Source organism: Bombus vosnesenskii, unplaced genomic scaffold (assembly GCF_011952255.1).
Source record: "Bombus vosnesenskii isolate JDL3184/JDL3185 unplaced genomic scaffold, Bvos_JDL3184-5_v1.1 scf7180000014105, whole genome shotgun sequence".
Classification (NCBI taxonomy): Eukaryota; Metazoa; Arthropoda; class Insecta; order Hymenoptera; family Apidae; genus Bombus; species Bombus vosnesenskii.
In genome coordinates, this window is record NW_022883371.1 from 1,362,003 (window position 1) to 1,383,240 (window position 21,238).

Sequence of the window (21,238 nt, forward strand, 5' to 3'; positions counted from 1 at the left end):
GTAATGATATTTGCCTATTGTTATCTTTTTTATAACTGGTTGCCGATAAATAAAGAATAAAAGAAATATTTTTCCTCTTAGAAATGAAAGGATGTATAAACATTAGTGGCTGATCTTTCTCTCTTGAAATAATTTTTCACTTTTACAGGAGAAACGATTATTGTTTTTCATACTTTACGTTCTACTCGACATATGTATACATAAAATTTCATTAAAATCGAACTTCTGTTATCATTGTAAATTTTGTCATGGAGAACATGCAATTCTTAGAGTTCACCAAGTCCATAAATGACCTTGTATGTTCATCTCTTGTTTAAATATGTTTAGATTGCTATTTTATATGACATATATGTATAATATATATATATATATATATATATATATATATATATATATATATATATATATATGCATACAATTAATATCCAATTATTTTGTATCCAATTAATATAAACTGCACAAATTAAGTTTCACGATCGTGTTCAATATTATTTAATACATTTAGCAGAAATTTTCGGATAGATATCAGAAAGCAATTTATCGTTTCGATAAAGTGTGGGCCTTTCTGTCCTGAAAATCGTATTTCCTGGAAAGTGGTGCGAGCCGTAAATCACCGATAACAGCCACTGTCACTCTGTTTTCTGACAAAAAGAATCCACGGCTATCTATTGAACTGTAATTGTAGGTTTTCTGGTTGGTCTACTCGTAGGTGGTACTTCTTAATTTCGTGCTTTAATCAGTCACCGACTCGATACATTACAACGAAATCAATTGAATAACTCTTCACTTGCGGTGATCGCGATTTAATACATATTTGCATTTTAAATTTTCCTTCCGATAGGTTGTCAGAGAAAACAAAAACCGAGTTAACCAATTTATGGAATTGGATAATAACTTTCTTAATGGCTACGAGAACCCGGCATAGAAGACCTTTCTGTAATCGATACTTTCATGCAATTTTCATGACGGCTTATATCGGGTGTCTCGCAAAATTCAGACAAGCTGTATTTTTAGAATTAGATTAGACAAATGAAATGACATGAAATAAAACTAATTTTTTAACACATCTAGAGAGTACGATTTCTTTTGTTTTCTATACAAATCTAAAACCACTTAATACACTTATTTTTCAAAATTATTGATTTAAAAGTTATTCCAATTTTAAACTAGATTTCCTTTAGTTATAGAATTAAAATTAATAAAGTATCTAAATCTATTTTAATTTGATAGAAATAAGGCGGGTGGGGCGCATTAACACAGCAGATTCTTAGACAAATAGATTATTACATCCAAATTGTTAACAGAATAGGTAATAAATTAACTCGTCTTTTTTCAAATTTAAATCTTTGGTTATTTTCTTGTTGTAGAGTGCATATAGTATGAAGGATATTCAAATAATTCTTTATTATTCTTCATTTTCCTTCTTAACCGTTTTTAATACATGAATGAACTCTCTACCTAAAATTTTTTTAAGTTTCAAATGATTTGGATATTGCTAATTCAATAAAAATACGTATTACCTCTTAAAATTCATTATAAAAGAAAATTAGTACTCAGTTTGATGGTCACTATAGCAAAGAATATTACATTAGCGTTATTTAGACGCACTAATACATAAAAAAGCGTAAAATTAATATACATATGAACAGTATCTCGTACTATTCAATTTTGTTTTATAAGATGTTTTTACATATTTTTTGATACATTCTTTTATAATTCAGAATAGAAGTGTCATAATTTTTTCTAGTGTATTGTAATATCGAAAAATAAGGATAGAATTTTTTTTTTCGATTACTTACAATTTATTAATATTAAACTGAATATACAGATATAAATTGGACAGAGAACGATATTTAACGGAAACTAAATGCAATACTCGTATCTATATCAAATAACTTTACAGTTATTTGATCACTCTCGTCACAACGAATCTAACACACACACACTCTCTCTCTCTCTCTAACAACTCTATCAATTCTCACGACTCTACTCTTCGACGACTCGAAACCTCTAACGACTCTACTCTTCGACAACTCGAAACCTCTAACGACTCTACTCTTCAACGACTCAATTCGCTCTGACTCTCGGTCATCCGCCTTTGAAACACGAAACCGTCCTTCTGCTCTAACGTTGTTTCTTGTTTTTCTCATATCTCTGTAAGAACTAGGTGACTTTAGTCACATAGGCGCTCTTAAATGTAAACGAACCACAGAAGGACGACGTACACGGTTTTTTCTATTTTCAACCGATCTCTAATTCAAATCTATTCTACGATACTACAGTATGTACAAAGATTACACCTATTATAATGCAATTCCTATAATAAAGAATCATTATAACCTTTAGCCCATAAATCGTATTTGTTATAAAAATATTTATCGTTAGTATTAGACTGTTTAAACCATTTATATATTACAGTTTGTCACAATTAGTTATATAATATTTAATGAGCTCGGAGTTAATATGAATAAATTTATAACTTAACTGAAATATTTGTAATGATAGTAATGATATTTATAATAATAATAATAATAATAATAATAATAATAATAATAATCATGATGATGATGATGATGATGATGATAATAATAATAATAATGATAATAATAATAATCATGATAATAATAATAATAATAATAATCATGATAATAATAATAATAATAATAATCACGATAATACTTAAAATAATAGTGATAATCTTACTACCTATGCAATAACAATCAATTATACGAATGTAAATTTAAACTCAAATTGCATAAATTTTATTCAAAATTATGTATTTTGCAGATATTCCAACACCAACGACACAACCGAGAACTACAACTACTACTCCAACCTCTACTAGTGAAGAAGGTAAGTGTATAAGGTGCACTAACAGAAATTTATAGTTACAATTAGAAGCTTTCGAAATTCATTACCGTACTTACCTACATTATACGATAGCATTACAAAAGATGATAAGGAATTTATAGTACGTAATTTCGTAAATTGTGCAGAATATATCAAAATGAAAATGAATGTAACGGAAATTCAATTACGTTTAATTTGTAGTTGAAAATATTCAAAATTCTCGACAAAGGCCAGAACCGAGTGTAGAACCTAGTCCACACCAAATAACTGATTCGTCGTTGCCTAACATCGGTAGAACCGATGGTAAGTAGTTTATTGTATTCCTTACAACAATTCATAAATTCTAAATATTCGAATTTTGGTTTCTATTGTAATACACAATTAAAATACGACAAAAATATCAAATTGATTGACCTTCTAAATTGAAACATTTTATGTTACAATACAAATTATTTTGGATCTTCTAACGTAATATGTATTAAATGTCCTCCAACTGGACTACTTAATAAATTTATTATTATTATTACATAATATATTGTTAATACACAAAGTGTTAATACAGGATATAATAAATAAGATATTTAATAGTGAGATTTCTGATTGTAATAGTATATTGTAATAGTAATTGTATCGAAAATGGTAGTACAAGCCGAAAGAGAACGATTCCCCCTTCCAAAATAAGTGGAAAATATGGAGTAATAATTTTTGATACAATGAACAAATTTTTCGAGAAGATCAGCTATGAAGTTTCGCCAATTACACGTGCATTTGACACTTACGTGCATTACACTTAGATACTCTGTTTATGTTTGTAAACGTCAGGATTGTGTATACTCTGAATTATTATATTAACAATAAGTTCCAATATTACATTTATTTAGTTAAACTACAGATTAATTCAAGGCGTTGATCGACGGATTATAGAAGCATGAAAACCTGAAATATTTCAAAGTTTCACTTCTTCAAACGCGTGTATGATGCACTATGATTATCACTACTGAATTATGCTTCAATTTACCTATGTTTTCTTTATTTTCAGCATAAATTAACTCCTTAATGTAATCCCATGAATTAAAATGGAGTGGAATTAAATCTGGCGATCTTGAAGCTCATCTTACTGTTCCTCCACCTCCAATCCAAAAGTTGTGTTGCCTGTTTAATACATTCCCAACTTTCCTAGTAAAATGTGGCGGAGCTTCGCCGTGCTGAAAAATTATTTAAGCGTGATAGGCAGGGATATTTCTTCCAACAACTCTGACAAACTGACTCTTATTATTTCTCAAGTGCACACGTTCTTGATGAAACTTCATAGTAGATTTCCTCGAAAATAAAGTCTTGTATCAAATATTATCATTCTACCTTCTTTACTTACTTTTTCACGGGAAATCACTTCTTTTCGGCTTATACCACTATTTTCGATTATGTAATAAAACTCTAATACTATAACGAATATCAAATATATCATACTTATATTTGCATGTATTATTAAATGAATAGTTTGTAAGTATCAAGCCCATTCCAAATACAATGAGAATTATCTATGGCGTATTTAACATAAATTGAAAGAAAACATGAAGATATTTCAGTATTACATTCTATAATAATTTCATTAATGTATTATAACGTAAGAGAATTAAAAATTAATAACATTCTATAAATCAGTATATAATTATTAACTGTTAAATTGCATTTCCAAATGGTTAAATAATACGTCTATTAAATTGAATAATAAAAAGTTTTGCTATAATTTTTCGCCAGATAATATTGTTCGGATTTTCTTTTCGTTAAAAACACGAAACTGCCATGTTTTATCTTGTTTCTATATTAAATGTTTTTAGATATTATTTTCAACAATTCTAGTTTTCGTTTCATCGTTACCATTGTAAATTCCAGTAACAGTTTCGGCATTGTCGAAACAAGTTTGAATATTCAAAAGCATGCAGTGGCGCTTATATGCCGTGAAACTTTCTAAATAAAAATCGAATTAAACTTGTCTCCTATAGTATAGTAATAGTACAGTTAGATTCTAACAACATGCAATGTACTTCCTAAACTTCATACAACCGTTCCTTTTTCTTTCAATCGTGAACATGCAAATCTATCTCTGAAATTAACATAAAAGTAATCGAGTAATATTATCGCGCTGGAACTTTTCTACTTTGACAAGTTTCATCGAAGGGAAACCGTGTGAAATAAACTGAAGCTGTAAAGTCGCGTGATTTAACATCTCTTTCACTTGTAATCCTTCGCTCCTTCTTGTTACAGGATTTAATTATAGAATTTGATCAGGAAGCGGAAGGTAAATGAAAAGTAGAAACGGCAGGCGTATTTTCTCGTAAATACGTTATCCCCCTTAGAAATTCCGCGCGAATTTCCTTTTAAATCATCACCTCGGCGTAATGCGCGAACTTACGCACAGCAGGGTGAGAAACTTTTTGAAGGGAAAGTTCGAGAGAAGGCGTGAAATTTACCCGCGAACTTTCAGTAACGCCATAGATCTTCTCCAAGGCGACAAACGCTGCGCTCTCAACGGGATTTTGATGAAATCCCACGCGGTTTATGAACTACCATGTCGAGCCGCGTCGCCTCAACTATGGAAAGTAATCTGATCTTTCGCTTGTGAAAGTTCCTCGCAGCTTTCCCTAGCGTTTCGCGTTTCTTCGATTGTAATCTATCGTTCAATGTGAACTTAAAAGTTTATGGTACTGGCAAACCTTTAATCCACTATTATTCCACTTTTATGCACTTTCTTTAAACGATTCCCAAACCATGTTGTTTCTTCGACCAATCGCGGGGAGACGTAATCGCTAGGAGAGACGTCAACGGGGGTCGTAAATCCCCGTTACGATTATAACAATCGACACCACGAATTGATCGATCCCCTGATTTCCGTTGAGATAATAGGGGTGATTGAGTTTGTATAACACTGTGATTCACAGAATTATAAATTATATATTTCCAACACTTAGATTACACTGATGAGCATAGATAGATAGATAATCACTTATCGCACGAAGATAAGATACATATGTACGTTAGAGCAGGGCTCTTATAATTAGATTTAGTGTATTAGTGGACGTAGCACTATAAGATATTTAGGAGAGGAAATGTAGGCTCGCCAATACCGAGACCGACTCTCGCGTTATGGTTAGACTGCCCGATGGGCATTAGCGGTATACTTATTAGTTGACTTTTCCAACGATGTAGAAGAAGTGAAATCGAGTGACGATGCTGTGTCGGAGGAAAGCTAAGGATGGGTGTGTCTAGCGCACGGGACCATCGGATTTGTTGGTGCCGATGTTATTTAGGAGAGTGAGGGAATAGGCTTCGTTTTTAATTGGTTAGACGAAGGGTCTTAACCGCCCTCGAGAGAAAGTGGTTAGTGGGAGGAAAGTTGCAGCGTACGTGACAAAAACTAACTTTCCCTTTTTCGCCGTGGTAGACAATAGTCTTTAGAAATTCTTCCGAACCAGATGTTTGTTTTGTTTGAAGGACCTTTCTAGGAAATCTATGAAATTTATGGAAGGTCCTTGAAACTATGGAAGATGCGCTGCGAGTATACGAAGACATCTGGTTGCCATATTGCCTGCGGTGTGTGGCATCGGCTAGGTAGAGTGTTACGCGACGTAACACATGTTCTATCCAGGCTTACGGTCTCATTCACGGAATTCCTTGTTTCGACAGAGATCAAAAATCGATCTCTCGGCGTTAGTAGATTCTTAATCAATTTGTAAAATAAAAGATTGACAAACCTTGTTGAATCTCATTGATAAATGTTATTAAGAAACTTTTACAACATTCCAGAAAAAGGTTATAGATGTCGGAACAGCATAACACAATATTCTGTCACATTCTGAGTAATCGACTAGGATGTATCATGTATGAAACCATATTTTTCAATCAAAAAACTAAAAAATGCATCGACTTGATGTAAGAATTTGTAAACTATTCATATGTAACTATATAATTCTTCTTATTTTACGAATGAACGAAGATTATTATATTAAGAAACGATACTTTGTTTCAACAGTTGCTGTTTGACAATTATAAAAATTGTTTTAATTTCTATCATTTGTACCATTAAACGCTTCCTACAAACAATAACAAAGGCTTATTCTATATTCTAGATCGATTTATGCAAAATCATTTTTACGACGTAGTAAAAAAATATTGTTTTCACAAAGTCAAGTGAAACTTCCCTTCTTATGTACACGAATTATATACAGGGTGGTTGGTAACTGGTAGTACAAGCGGAAAGGGGGTGATTCTACGCGAAAAAAGAAGTCGAAAATATAGAATAAAAATTTTTCGTTTGAGACTTTGTTTTCGAGAAAATCGACTTTGAATTTTCACTCGGTACGCGTGCACTCTATCACGTCAGTTCGCTGTGGAGTGCCGAAGCGTGCAGACGTGTCTCTAGTGCCCAGCGTAGTCCGAAAACAACACGTGTCGCCCAACCGACGAAAGAGAACACAGCTAAGTGTCCCTTACCCTTTAGGGAGAAGAAAATCCCACGCACCTAACCCCAACTCGAATACTAGCCTCACAGCCTCACGACTAGTTGTTCATTCCGAATTAACTAGCTCGATGATGGCCCAGCAACCGCGACCAGGCTCTCCGGAGCAGACTCGCAGCTACCCCGCGCTACCCCCCCCCGTGGCAGAAGTGTAGCAGAACTCTCCGCACTAACGACGCTAACACTACAAAGAAAAGAAAAATAGAAACAGCAACGCAAATAAACACACACAACAGGTTCGCCGTATTGGAATCCTCAAACGACGCCATGGAAATCGTAGAACCGCCACCAAACCAACACTCACAGAGAATCCCCCCTCCCGCACCAATATTTGTGGACGACGTCATTGACATACAGACAATGACCAAGTCCCTAGAGAGAGATATCAGCAAGGAGGAATATAACCTTAAGATAAGCAACAATAAAGTTAAAATACTACCGACGAACCCAGAAGCTTACAGAAAACTCACCAAGACACTCAGGACCCTGAACGCCAACTTCCACACCTACCAACTCAAACAGGAAAGGCCTTTCCGGGTGGTCCTACGAAACATACACCACTCAGCAGACATAGACGAACTAAAATACGAACTCTCAAAACTCGGCCACGAAGTCGTCAACGTAAGTAATATAAGGCATAGAGTCTCGAAAGACCCGTTATCCTTATTCTTCCTAGACATTAAACAAAAACCGAACAATAAGGAAATATATAACATCAGTCGCCTAATGAACGCGATAGTAAAGATCGAACCACCGCTCGTGAAAAAAGAAATAGTGCAGTGCAAAAGGTGCCAAAGGTACGGTCATACGCAGAAATACTGCAACCATACTTTCCGCTGCGTTAAATGCGCAGGCACTCACTCCACTGACCAGTGCGCCAAACCACCGGAAACCCCAGCGAAATGCATCCACTGCCAAGGGGACCACCCTGCCAACTACAAAGGCTGTCCAGCATACAAAACACTATACACGAACAGGTACCCTAAGGTCAGAGCAAAAGAGGTATCCAACCAAACACCCAGCCCGCCGAAATTCACGACTACCCCAACCCCCTCAACCAACCAAACACCCAGTCCTACCAAATTCATCTCCACCTCAACCTCCTATGCCCAAGCAGTACAAGGCATCCAAAATAACCCGAACAGCCAAAGGAACCTTCCCCAAAACAGTGTCCCCAACCCACCTAACACAGACAACTCCTCAAGGCTTGAAAAGCTAATAGAGAAACAATCGGAGCAAATAAATCACTTGCTATCGCTACTAACACTCATCGTGGAAAAATTAGCACGCCCCGACTCAAAATAAAACCAAGGCGCATAGCACTCTGGAACGCCAACGGTCTAGCGCAACACAAACTTGAACTAGAACTCTTCTTAAAACACCAGCAAATCGACGTAATGCTCGTATCGGAAACCCACTTCACCGACAAGAGCTACCTGAAAATAAATGATTACAAATTCTACCATACTCAACACCCCAGCGGAAAGGCCCACGGTGGCACCGGAATAATAATCAAAGCAAGTATTAAGCACTACGAACTTCCATCATTCCAGAAAGACTACCTCCAAGCAACAAACGTAGCAATAGAAGACTGTCATGGCTCAATCACCACCTCAGCAGTATACTGCCCTCCCAGACACTCCATCGCCAAAGAAGACTTTGATAACTTCCTGGACACCCTGGGCAATAGATTCATAGTTGGAGGAGACTATAACGCCAAGCACATCCAATGGGGCAGCAGACTGGTTACAGCAAGAGGCAAAAACCTCTTAAACAGCATAATAAACAACAACCTCAACTACTTCACCACATACGAACCCACATACTGGCCCACTGACACCCGAATACACAAACTGACACAAAATACCCGACCTTCTCGACTTCTTCATAACTAAAAATATCCCATCAAGACACGTCCAGATCAACTCCTCGGCTGATCTCTCCTCTGATCATTCTCCCGTGATAGCAACAATCAGTTCAACAATCATCGAGAATACACCTAATGGCTCCATTCACAACCAACACACCAACTGGCAGCTCTTCAGAGAAGTCTTTACACACTCAACCTCAGCCTTCACCCCACTAAAAACAAAGGAAGATATCGAAGCAGCCACGGAATACTTAAACACGAGCATAATAAACGCAATCCGCCTCTCCACACCGACAAAGCCATCTAGCAGCAAACAAGAATATCCCCAATACATACTAAAAAAAATAGCAGAAAAACGTAGACTAAGAAGAGTATGGCAGACACATAGATCACCGGAGGACAAACGCAAACTTAACAGCGCAACTAGAAAGCTATCCAGAACCTTAAGAAACTATAAAAACGACTGTTTCCATAAATACCTCGCCAGCTTATCCCCCACAGCCGACGCCAACTACTCACTATGGAAGGCCTCCAGGAAACTCACACGCCCCCCACAAATAATCCCACCTATCCGCCGTCCGCAAGGTGGATGGGCGCGAAGCCCTATAGAAAAAGCCGACCTGTTTGCCAAACACTTGTCAAAAGTATTCAAACCCCATTCCCCCAAGCCGCCGCGGACGTTACTGAATACCTGCACATCCCCTTCCAAATGTCCCCTCCTATCGAACCCTTCTCCTCTGCAGAGACTATAGAAACAATCAGTCGCCTAAACCCCAAGAAAGCAACAGGACACGACCTAATAGGCAATAGAGCAATCAAGGAACTTCCCACAAAAGGGATAGCACTCATCACATCGATTTTTAATGCTATCCTTCGCCTGGAACACTATCCTAAGGCCTGGAAAATCTCATTGATAACCCTCATCCCTAAACCCGGTAAACCGATATACGAAACCTGCTCCTATCGCCCAATCAGTCTTTTACCTACCCTGTCCAAACTATTCGAGAAGATGCTCACGAACCGACTCCTTTCAATCCTAGAGAACTTGAAAACACTCCCAGATCACTAATTCGGCTTCCGAAAACATCATTCTACAGTAGAGCAAATCCACCGCCTAACTCATACGATCAGCCAAACACTCGAAAAGAAAAAATATTGCTCAGCGGTTTTCCTAGACATCCAACAGACATTCGATAAAGTATGGCATGAAGGGCTACTATACAAACTTAAAAAGATCCTACCCCACCCCTACTACTCCATCCTAAAATCTTACCTAACCAATAGACAGTTCATGGTTAAATGCCTAGACGCCACTTCCGCAACATTCCCAATAGAAGCCGGCATACCCCAAGGTAGTGTCCTCGGACCCCTACTGTACTCCATCTACACTGCCGACCTACCTATATCAAATGATATAACAATAGCGACATTTGCAGACGACACAGCGCTATTAGCTTCCCACGCTGACCCGGTAATAGCCTCATCCACTCTCCAGCGAAGTCTCGACTCCATGGAAAAGTGGTTTCACAAATGGGGCTTCAAAGTCAACGAAAAGAAATCCTCACATGTAACCTTCACGCTCCGAAAACAAACCTGCCCCCAGGTCACCATCAACAATGCAACAGTTCCTAGCAGGGACACAGTCCGATACCTGGGCATGACCCTGGACAGGAGACTAACGTGGAAGACACACATCTCAGATAAAAGGAAGCAACTAAAGGACAAACTAAAAAAACTCTATTGGCTCACGGGCCGACGCTCCAAACTAAATATACAGAATAAAATTACCCTCTACAAGACCGTAATAAAACCTGTCTGGACCTACGGAATCCAACTATGGGGAACAGCAAGTAACTCCAACATTGAAATACTCCAACGCTTTCAATCGAAAACGCTAAGATCCCTAATTGACGCACCTTGGTATGTAACCAATGAAACAATACACCGCGACCTCAAGATACCCACCGTCAAAGAGGAAATAGCAAAATATAGCAACAGATACAGCAAAAGAATCAACAAACACCGAAACCCCCTAATCACTGGACTACTCGATACGACGGACCAGACTCGCAGGCTGAAGAGGCACTACCCGCTAGACCTAAACGTCAGATTCATTTAATTATCCAAATTAAGCATATGCACTTACTTATAATACTTATAAATTATACCTATCTATAATAAGTATTAACTTATTGTAAATAAACAGCCATGTCACTGCGCCACGCCAGAAAAATTACTGAAAATTCTCAACGCGAGAATTGATTGTAATTTCAACAAATAAATAAAAAAAAAAAAAAAACTTTATCACGTCTCGTTATAACGGATCTCACTGTAGATCGTTGTCTCGATGGTAAAATTAAAAAAAAAAATAAAAAAAATTTTTTATTCTATATTTTCGACTTCTTTTTTCGCGTAGAATCACCCTCTTTCCGCTTGTACCACCAGTTACCAACCACCCTGTATACATTATAAATATATTTAATAAAATATATATACACTATACAGAAGAAGATAATTTTACTAGTAGAAGAATATCATAATAAATATGAAAATAGATTCTATGAATATTTATTATTCTCTATGAAAAAATTGTTTAAAACTGCACTCAGATCAATTTTCACATTATTATGCAGATTATTATGAAACAGCTTTCACCATTATTATCTTTATTTCTAAAATTTATAATCTAAATTTGTAATTTCTCAAATTAATAGGAACAACTAATTTACATTCGTAAGTATTACACAGACTGAATTTAAAAAAAAGTATTCTATTAACATACCGATGTTCCTTTTCAATATTTAACAGTATACGTTCCCATTTATTAAAATTCACAACACGTTTGTAGTTAAACTTGAAAAGAAGAACTACTGAAAAATAAGCAAGGCAGATGAACTTGTAGGGAGAACTATAATTAGAAAAGTAAAATGTTACAACCCAGCTAATTATGTATAAATGTGAAATGTAGGTGTGAGTAATTTAATATATTTACTTGCAACAAAACGCAGGCACTTAAAAATACAGTTAATTTTAATTTACACCTGCTCTAATACTTTTTTACGTAGCACACTGGAACAAATAATACTTTTCTTAATACTCTTAATGTCTTTGTTTGATTATTTAAAATCGGTACAGGAACATGAAATAGTATGGTATTATCATCATTATTGAATTGTCTTCTTAATTTGGCACAATCATCGCTATTCTTTGTAGACTTTATAAACTCAGAGGATTGAATAACAATAAAATAAATTCAAACTTAAAATAAAAGCACGAAATTAGAATACACGAAAAGTATCTATAAATTTTGTATTAAAGTGGCATTACTTTAGTCTAACGAAAAAATATTAAAATGCAGACAGCAAATGGCATGCATAAAATATAAAAGTACGCAGTAAAGGAAAAAGGAACAACGAGAAAAGACGAATAATAAGTAATGCCTTTGGCGTTCTATCAAAGACTATGTTTTTACATGCATTATTCTCATTAGAATGTATGATTTTTACCTTCTCTACCATATTGAAAGCTCGTTATTGATAAAATATTGTTATAGTTTCAAGTATTAATAACGAATGTCAAATTATTAAACATATTACTCATCTTTTATCTAATATGGGAAATCATTACTTTGCCATAATGGACATTAAAAGGATATATATTACATATATTTATATGGATATTATAAGGATAAGGATAAGGATATATATACATATATTTCATGCATATATTGTACATGTATAAATGTATAAATATGTATAAATATATATATATATATATATATATATATATATATATATACATATATATATTTATATATACATATATACATGTGTAAAAGCATTAATATATTAAAACATAACAAATATAACTATCGACGAATGATCAGGTATAGATGAATTCGATAAAAAACAATTTTATCAGAGTTTCTAATATATCAATCACTTTTTCTCAGATATACAGCTTCATGGTAGGGCGAACAGCGGTAGCTATAACGATGGTGAAAATGCTGTAGTAACAAAAGGACGAAAAAGCATCGACGGCGAGGTACGACCACGAAGAATCGACAACACGGCACAATCGATGTCATCCAGGGGTTCTAGTTTGAATTTTCTGGTACAATCTACAGCGGCCATCTGCATAATCCTACTATCTGCCCTGTCGTAGTCATGTCAGTGTCTACCAGCGAAAAGAACGGTTATTCGAGGAAAATCCTTCGGGGATCAAGATTCGTCCTGTTCATCGTCATTTATCTCATCCGCGAAAGGGATCAATTAATGGGTGTGCTTCGATGCCGCAAATTTATCGACAACTATTGCCTTTGCCGTCGTTGTGACTGAAATCAACGAAACAGTTTTTCCTGCTGCAAACTTTGCACTAAAACTTGCAAATTAGGCCATTAATGGAATTTCTAGTAATACCACTGACGAGATACTGCGCCTCGTCGGTGATAATACATTTGAATACTTGTACCAGATATTCGGCAATGTGATTACACCTTTGCGTATTCGCAGAAGTTCGTAGACTCTAGCTGTAACTAACAAATTGTACAATTCACTTAGTAATCTGCTCGTTACACGTAATTCATCTGTGAATAACCATTTTAAGTTTTTTTGAAAATTTAGATTATAATGTAAGTTCAATAGCTATTTTTTTTCGTAGCTATTCTTAGTTATTCTTGTTAGAAATACAGATGTTATTCTGTGTCCAAGATTATATATATGTATATATATATAATATATATATATAATATATATAATAATATATATTGTATATATATATATAATATGTATAATAATATATATTATAATTATATATATAATATATATATAATATATATATATACAATAATTAGTTTATATTCAATTTTCTTTCCATTGTAATCTATGTTATTTTAGTAATAGAACAATTAATTTTATTTGTAGATCTCGTTTATTTGCAACGCATATTAGCTTGATTACACTCAACCTTCGTAAATGAACGAATTTATAAATATGGAGTATTTTATATGCTTTACAGCAAAAAGAAATTGTTTTCTCTAGAAATCAGCAGTAACCATAACGCTAAATCTATTGAATTTGCTAATATGATCAATAGAAGACAGTATAAACATATTGTTGTAAATGTAGTTGAATACAAACTTTTATATAAAATTTATGTACATTAATACTCACTTTGACGTATTAGTATTTGTTAAAAAATGGCAACCAAGAAACATTAACATTAATATTCAATAATATTCATATTTTCATTCCTCTTATTCGGTAAAGAAATCATAATTACTGTTATTGACATTTTATCTGTTCGATCAATAAGCATCGTTGGTTTTTGAACAATTATATATACAGAATACAACTCATTTATTTTAAATTATTTAAAACATTAATTATTATAAAAAGATATCGTTTGCAATATACTTTTATACAGTAGAGCCGCGTTAATTGAATGCGATACGGATTCAATGACTTGTCAGAATCAATGAATCCATAGAAAGTGTTTAGAAATCCGAATGAATAAAAGAAATTATTGTTGATCGATGATTTGTCGCTTCGAAGTGATAAATTGAAGTAAGTAAAATCTTTCTAATTGCTATTTTCTTGAATCAATTGAAGGAGTAGAGATATCTGCTGTCAAATTAACGAATCCGTCCAGGACGTGCAATTATCACGGCCCTATTGTAAATCAGGTTTAATATACTGCTGGCATGTCATGTTCTTTCACTCATACATATACTCGTATTGAGCTTGAGCAATATTTAGGTAAAATATTTGAAAAATAATTATTTTAGTATCACCCTATTTGATTAGATACTGTTTCTTATGCTTACTGGTATATATTTCCCCTTAGCTTTTATTATAAGCAAATGTTCTTCCTCCAAATTATTTGATTACTTATTAAATGAAATAGATATTTATTTCTTTTCATACGTTGCATTCGAGTAAATATTTCGTGAAATAATATTCGAAATAATTTCTGACTTTATTATATCGATATTATCAACTACGTCAGAAATACTGATATTTTTCACAGTATCTCATGTGCGTATTATTTAAAAATAACTGGAGTTAAAACAATTCCATAACAAATATATAACAAATGTTGCGTTTGTAAAATAATATTCAGCTGTATTATTTATAACTTAAATATATACACGATAGAATATTTGAAATTGGAAGAATCGAGATATTGTACAGATAATTACGATATATCTGAAATGAAAATAACAAAGTAAATGAAATGATTCGTTGTTTACAAATTTTTTATTTTTATTTTGAATAAAATTTGCTCGACTCGGACTTGTATATGTTTCATAGTATCGAATAATTTATACTGTACAATGTTAGTTCTGCGGCAACAATCACGTAGTTGTTACACTTGCACTTCGCGTCAACGTTTCGTGAACATTGCAGTTTACTTCTTCAGGGTAGTCCTAAAACTAAGGCTTTCAATTTATTAATTTTTAATTATTTATTAATTTTTAATTATTTATTAATTTTTAAGGGTTCTTCATTTATACAGAGCGATGTCCCGATTGACTGACCAAACAGATGATTCAACTCGAAAATTCCATTCGGATACTCACTTCGTAAAATCTAACCGGAAGTCGTTAAATTTGATTGACCACTCGGCTATACGTTATAGCCGCTGTGTCCCTCTACAAATTGTTAAAATGTTTCAAAATTTCGGTTGCTTAGCGGTTCTTTCTGGAGAAGTATGCAGATATTTTTGCGATGACCGTTGCTTTTTCGAATCATATGGCATGATCTGTCTCGAAATGATATGATGCTGGCTAATCGATAAAAATGTTTCAAGCGAATTTTGCTTCCGTGTTCTGTCAATGTAAACGGTTGTGCTTAGTTGAACTCATTATCGGTATAAATGGAAACAACGCTTACAACCCTTAGTTTCAAGTCTGCCCTGAAGAAGTAAACGACAATGTCTATGAAACGTTGACGTGAAATATAAGTGCAAAGTGCAAGTGCAACAAGTACGATTGTTCCCGAAAAATGTACATCGTGACATGTCACCATCGTGAAATCTAAATCTTACTCTTCAGTTTAATTTAATGACTGAATATATCAATTCATGATGAAAAGAACAGAATTAAAATGCAATTCATAAATATGATTCTGAATATTTTATACAACGAAAATCCAATAAATTAATTTCTTTCAAGATTTTGTATAAATCTCATTTATAGCATAGAAAGGTTAAAGAAACGAGCATTGCAAGAAATATGGTTGAACATGTTTTTTGATCGTAGATTTCAATTTCTACTACTGTATAGATTACAAACAAAATTTATAAATATGACTTTGAAGGCCAAATAACAATTACGTATTACACAGAAATAAGTATTTTTATATTTCCGCATGTCGAATGTCTTATTATTTCAAATCTAGATTATCAAATCGAGATTAAAATCGTAATAACTGCATACTTTCAGGAAATAAATTTTATATGTTCCATATTCTATTCAGAATATATATATTCAGAATAATATAAATATAATCACTTAACTTCAAACTTCAATTTTATTAGTTCGAATAAATTAATTGTTTCATTGAATACCGGCTCTACTAATTGCACATTTTCTTTACAGCTCACGTATTCTATCGTATAATACTCAGTTTGTAACTGGTCAATCTACGAAAGATTGTATGTCGAGTAAGTACCTAAACGGAAGAAAACTTTTCTAATACTTCTTTATTATATTGTTTATTAATTCACTGTTAAAAATTAACGCATTCACACGTGGAAATAAAATATGGTTTTTATTACGACTACAGAGCAGTGTTTTTAATATTTCTTTGTTATATATAGTACTTTTAAAAATACAACTAGGCATATCTTTTATTAATTAATTATATTAATTTTTAGTAGTAAAAAGAATAAATATTCCAAAAAAGGATGTAATATATCGTTGCGTCCTATTTTATACATATTTCTATATAATATTGATTGTGAATATTAATAAATAAACAAATATATTTGATTAAAGAAATAAAAATTAAAGAATATTCATAATATTCAAAATTGCAAAAATTATGTACATAACTAATGTTACATATTTCAGTTTTCTAATTAAAATAATTTGATTCAAATATTTTGATAAGTACCTATTAAAATCATAATGAAATTTTCATTATCTGTATGGAAATATTTTACCGATGAATTTAGTATAGTAGTGTTTTTATTATTTATTATTAATATCATCTGTGTAGAATATTTTCCTTTTATTTGTTATAGAATTGTATTTGTTCTCAGTTATAATCAAATTTATCAATTATAATGTTCAGACAAATAAATTATCAAACAAGAAATATAACTAACACTGCTCTAAACGAAAAATTTTTTAAACAATTTTTATTTATTTTATGCTCGAATATCCTATAACGTTGCAGACTATCCTCCTAGCATCGTAGGCTCTCCTCTTTATCTGCTTTGCCCAATATTATCGATTTCTCTCCTTTCTTTCGTTCTTTATTCGTCAGGTGAAAAGCCCTGAAATCATACGCATCGTTAGCCAAATGAGATCCTTTCATTTCCATCAGTTCTACAAATGGAAATGATAGAACCCCTTACTGGTACACTTTCGTTCAACTGTTTTGCAGAGCGTTTCTTGTAATTATCAAAGTGACGATCATCGTTAATTGTATGTTTTACCTGTAGATGTTTCCACTTTTCTAACAGCCTATAGTACTACTTATTGATAAAAATTAAAACTATTATCCCGAATAATTCTCTTTAAGTAGATGAATGCTGTAGACTTATAACTCATACTATGATAATTCATTTCAAACGTCAATAGTAGTTTATGTACTTCGTTACCTGATGAGTTATACTAATTAGTTACCTAATTAGTTAATGCATATTCGGCCTAATCGATGTGTAATTAAATTAGTGTAGTACCATGCGCAAACCCTAAGTATATATACATTACGCAATACACGTACTTATACATAGCTATTGCGCAATGGTAGATTACCAGAAAAATAGCGTAAACCAATACATTGTTTCTATACTGATTAATGTATTTAGAATCACAACAAAAACGTAATCGTTAAAAGAAAACTTTGTATAATTCATGTGTACATGTATGTGTATACAAATGTGTATATGTTACATTAGGATAAGTACTCGTATTGAATGTTTGAGTGGTTTGACGGGATTTGTTGTGTCCGAGGAAAATAAAACTGAAACAAGAACAGTTGTGTAAAATCCAACAGGAAAAGTTACATGTACATTTTCCCTTAGAAGTAATCATTTGCATATATCTGTACATATGGCAAATATATGGTATGTAATAGGAAAGTACAGAATCTGAACTATAATATAACATATAATTGAATTTGTATATATTAAAGAATGATCTACGATCATACATTGAATGAATAGAAATTGTTTGTACATATACAGTTTAAGAAATGATTTACTGCTGAATTAAATTTCTTTGTATATACTTCATATATTTTAAACCAAATAAGAAGATCATAATGTATAATTCTCGTTTAAATTATTCTAGATTTTAAGAAAACTAATTTTATTTCAAAATTCACTTCTCGTTGCCTGTGTAAATACTAATACTTGTAATCGCAGAACTATTTGTTCATGCAATATTTTTTATTTTTCATTTTACTTGTTCTATGTACGTATTCCAATATACAATTATCAACATCTAGATTCAAGATTGTAAATATTACTTATGAAGAAGTATTGCGTACATGCACATCTATTGTTAGAGTTGTGCGTTGTAAAATGTATTGACAATTAACTTCGTTAACGATAAGCAGAAGTAACTACTTGTGTATTTGAGTGAATCAAAAGTAGTAGGCTTTTTATATATTGAAGTTTTATTTGTACGAAATTTTACACGTGTAAACTACAGATGCACACATATAGTTGCTGAAGCAGGTTACAAAGAAGCTTAATATAATTAACAAAGATGTTATTACTTAATTATACTAAACATCTTTTGATATAACAGATGTGTGCAACACATTTATAATACTTTATAAGCAGAGAGTAAATTTATTTATTTATACCACGAATAAATAAGAGATAGTTACAAAAAAATATAATTAAGGACGATTTTTGCTTATCGTTTGCGAAATTTATTGTAAAATCTGTATATAGGAGTATTAAAATAGTAAAATTTATAATGTACTAATTTAAGTTTAATTATGACGATTGTAGCAATTATTAATATAATAAGAAGTATTATATTTACCTCAGTGAGCTTACTATTGCCTCCTAGATATGCAATATTTGAAATTAATGTCTTCTTATTTTATTTCTCTGACGAAAAAACGGATTCCAATATAATATTTTATAAATTTAACTTTATGTACTCGTTATATGTATATTCATGTGTTTTATGTAATACTACTAAAAAATGTATTTACGTAACAATTTAGCAAGATATTGTATGATAATTGTAAGTATAGAAAGAATTAATAGATTAATATCATTGTTATCCTTTACATTTTAAGTATTTCAATAGGTTTCTAATAACTCTATGTAAATTTCGTATACAGAAATTAATAAGAGGGCATTAAAATCAACTTGTTGTATTTTAAAGAATTGTGTGACAAATTTCGTAGACAAAAATGAATGAAAACATTATCTTTGCATCAATGTAGATTTAGATCGACTGAAATTCTAATTGAGAGCAACAGAATGATTGTTACTGACTAAGGAAAAGGAATAGAAAGTATGGACATTTGATTTGACATGTATAACAAAAACATTCCTCGTGTATAGCCGTATTTCTCATAAAAGCCATTCAAGTATCAAAAAAGATATTTCTCTCTATAATTAGTATTGTTTTACTCACACTCTCATGGAGTTGATATTAAATGCGATTTTTAAATTATAATTCAAGGTTTTGTTAACGATGACTGTTTGATTTTAAAATATATAATGATCGCAAATTGACTTAAAGATATAATTGTGTCGAATACCCTATTTTTTAAATCTCATTAAAACAATGTCGTGATAAATGCATAATGCGATTATATTATGATATGTAGCATAGAAAAATTTAATCGTAAAATCTTAAATGCAATTTAACTAAAATGTATCTTAAGTAATTAAAGAAAGTACTTTGTATTTAAAACATACATACTAGTCTTTTATCCTCAATAATATTGTTAAACTTCCCTATCAATTCTTAAAAACTTTCTTATATTCTTTTTTATACTATATTTTTATATTTATTCTACGTTTACGTGGCAGTACACTTTTCTACTATCTTAGGTATAAATCCTCCTCGGGTACAAATATATTGAAGTTCTTCGTACAAGCCTTCTAGATATAGTCTTGCAGCTTGTCTGTGATATCAATTTCAAAGTTTACGATAAATAAGCTGAAGTTGCTTTAGAATCTAGAATAAACTAAAAGTTCAATCACCGACGAATAAAGAATAGACGAGACATACAATGTTTTTTCGTGTCCCATGTTTTGGGGATCACCTGACCACTATGTCATTTTTGTATTGCATGGGACGTTATTAATTCAATATGGTAGTGTCATAGATCCTTAGTCAATGCTTGACACGAATTCTGTGCCTACTCTAAACATTTATTATGTGTCTCGTCGATGATGCTACAAATTAAAATTATCACGGTCGAAACAACCGTTCTTTAAGTGGGGCAATATCATCGTCTGTGGTAATGTTGTTCATAATCGACGGTCGATATTTTACCAACATGGAAATTATCATCAGTTAATATTGTAGTACAAGAATAATCCTTCGTAGCAAATCGCAAAGAGAGTAAGAAATGTCGATTTTACCCAATCAATATTTCAGAAAATGAGACAAAATCGTTAAAGGTATAGACACAGTCTGTGATATTATAGATATAGTCTATCTTATGTATATATATATGTATTCGTCTATGATACATATCTTTGTCATTGGTATCTATTTATATTTCTGGAAGAAAACTGTCGTGATGTGTACCTAAATCAGTTAATCAGTATAAAAAGTTTACATCATATGA

At 32.6% G+C, this 21,238-nt stretch overlaps 1 protein-coding gene across 1 annotated transcript in view; it reads left to right on the forward strand.

Moving 5' to 3' along the window:
• LOC117239622 (neurotrimin-like) overlaps nt 1–13,846 on the forward strand; it is a 257,399-nt gene extending 243,553 nt beyond the window's left edge. The window contains exons 8-10 of the mRNA XM_033505341.1: nt 2,788–2,853; nt 3,052–3,153; nt 13,189–13,846. Of these exons, the coding sequence (XP_033361232.1) occupies nt 2,788–2,853; nt 3,052–3,153; nt 13,189–13,400 (380 nt within the window). The 3' untranslated portion in view covers nt 13,401–13,846. The remainder of the gene's footprint in view (nt 1–2,787; nt 2,854–3,051; nt 3,154–13,188) is intronic.
• The last annotated feature ends 7,392 nt before the right edge of the window (nt 13,847–21,238 follow it).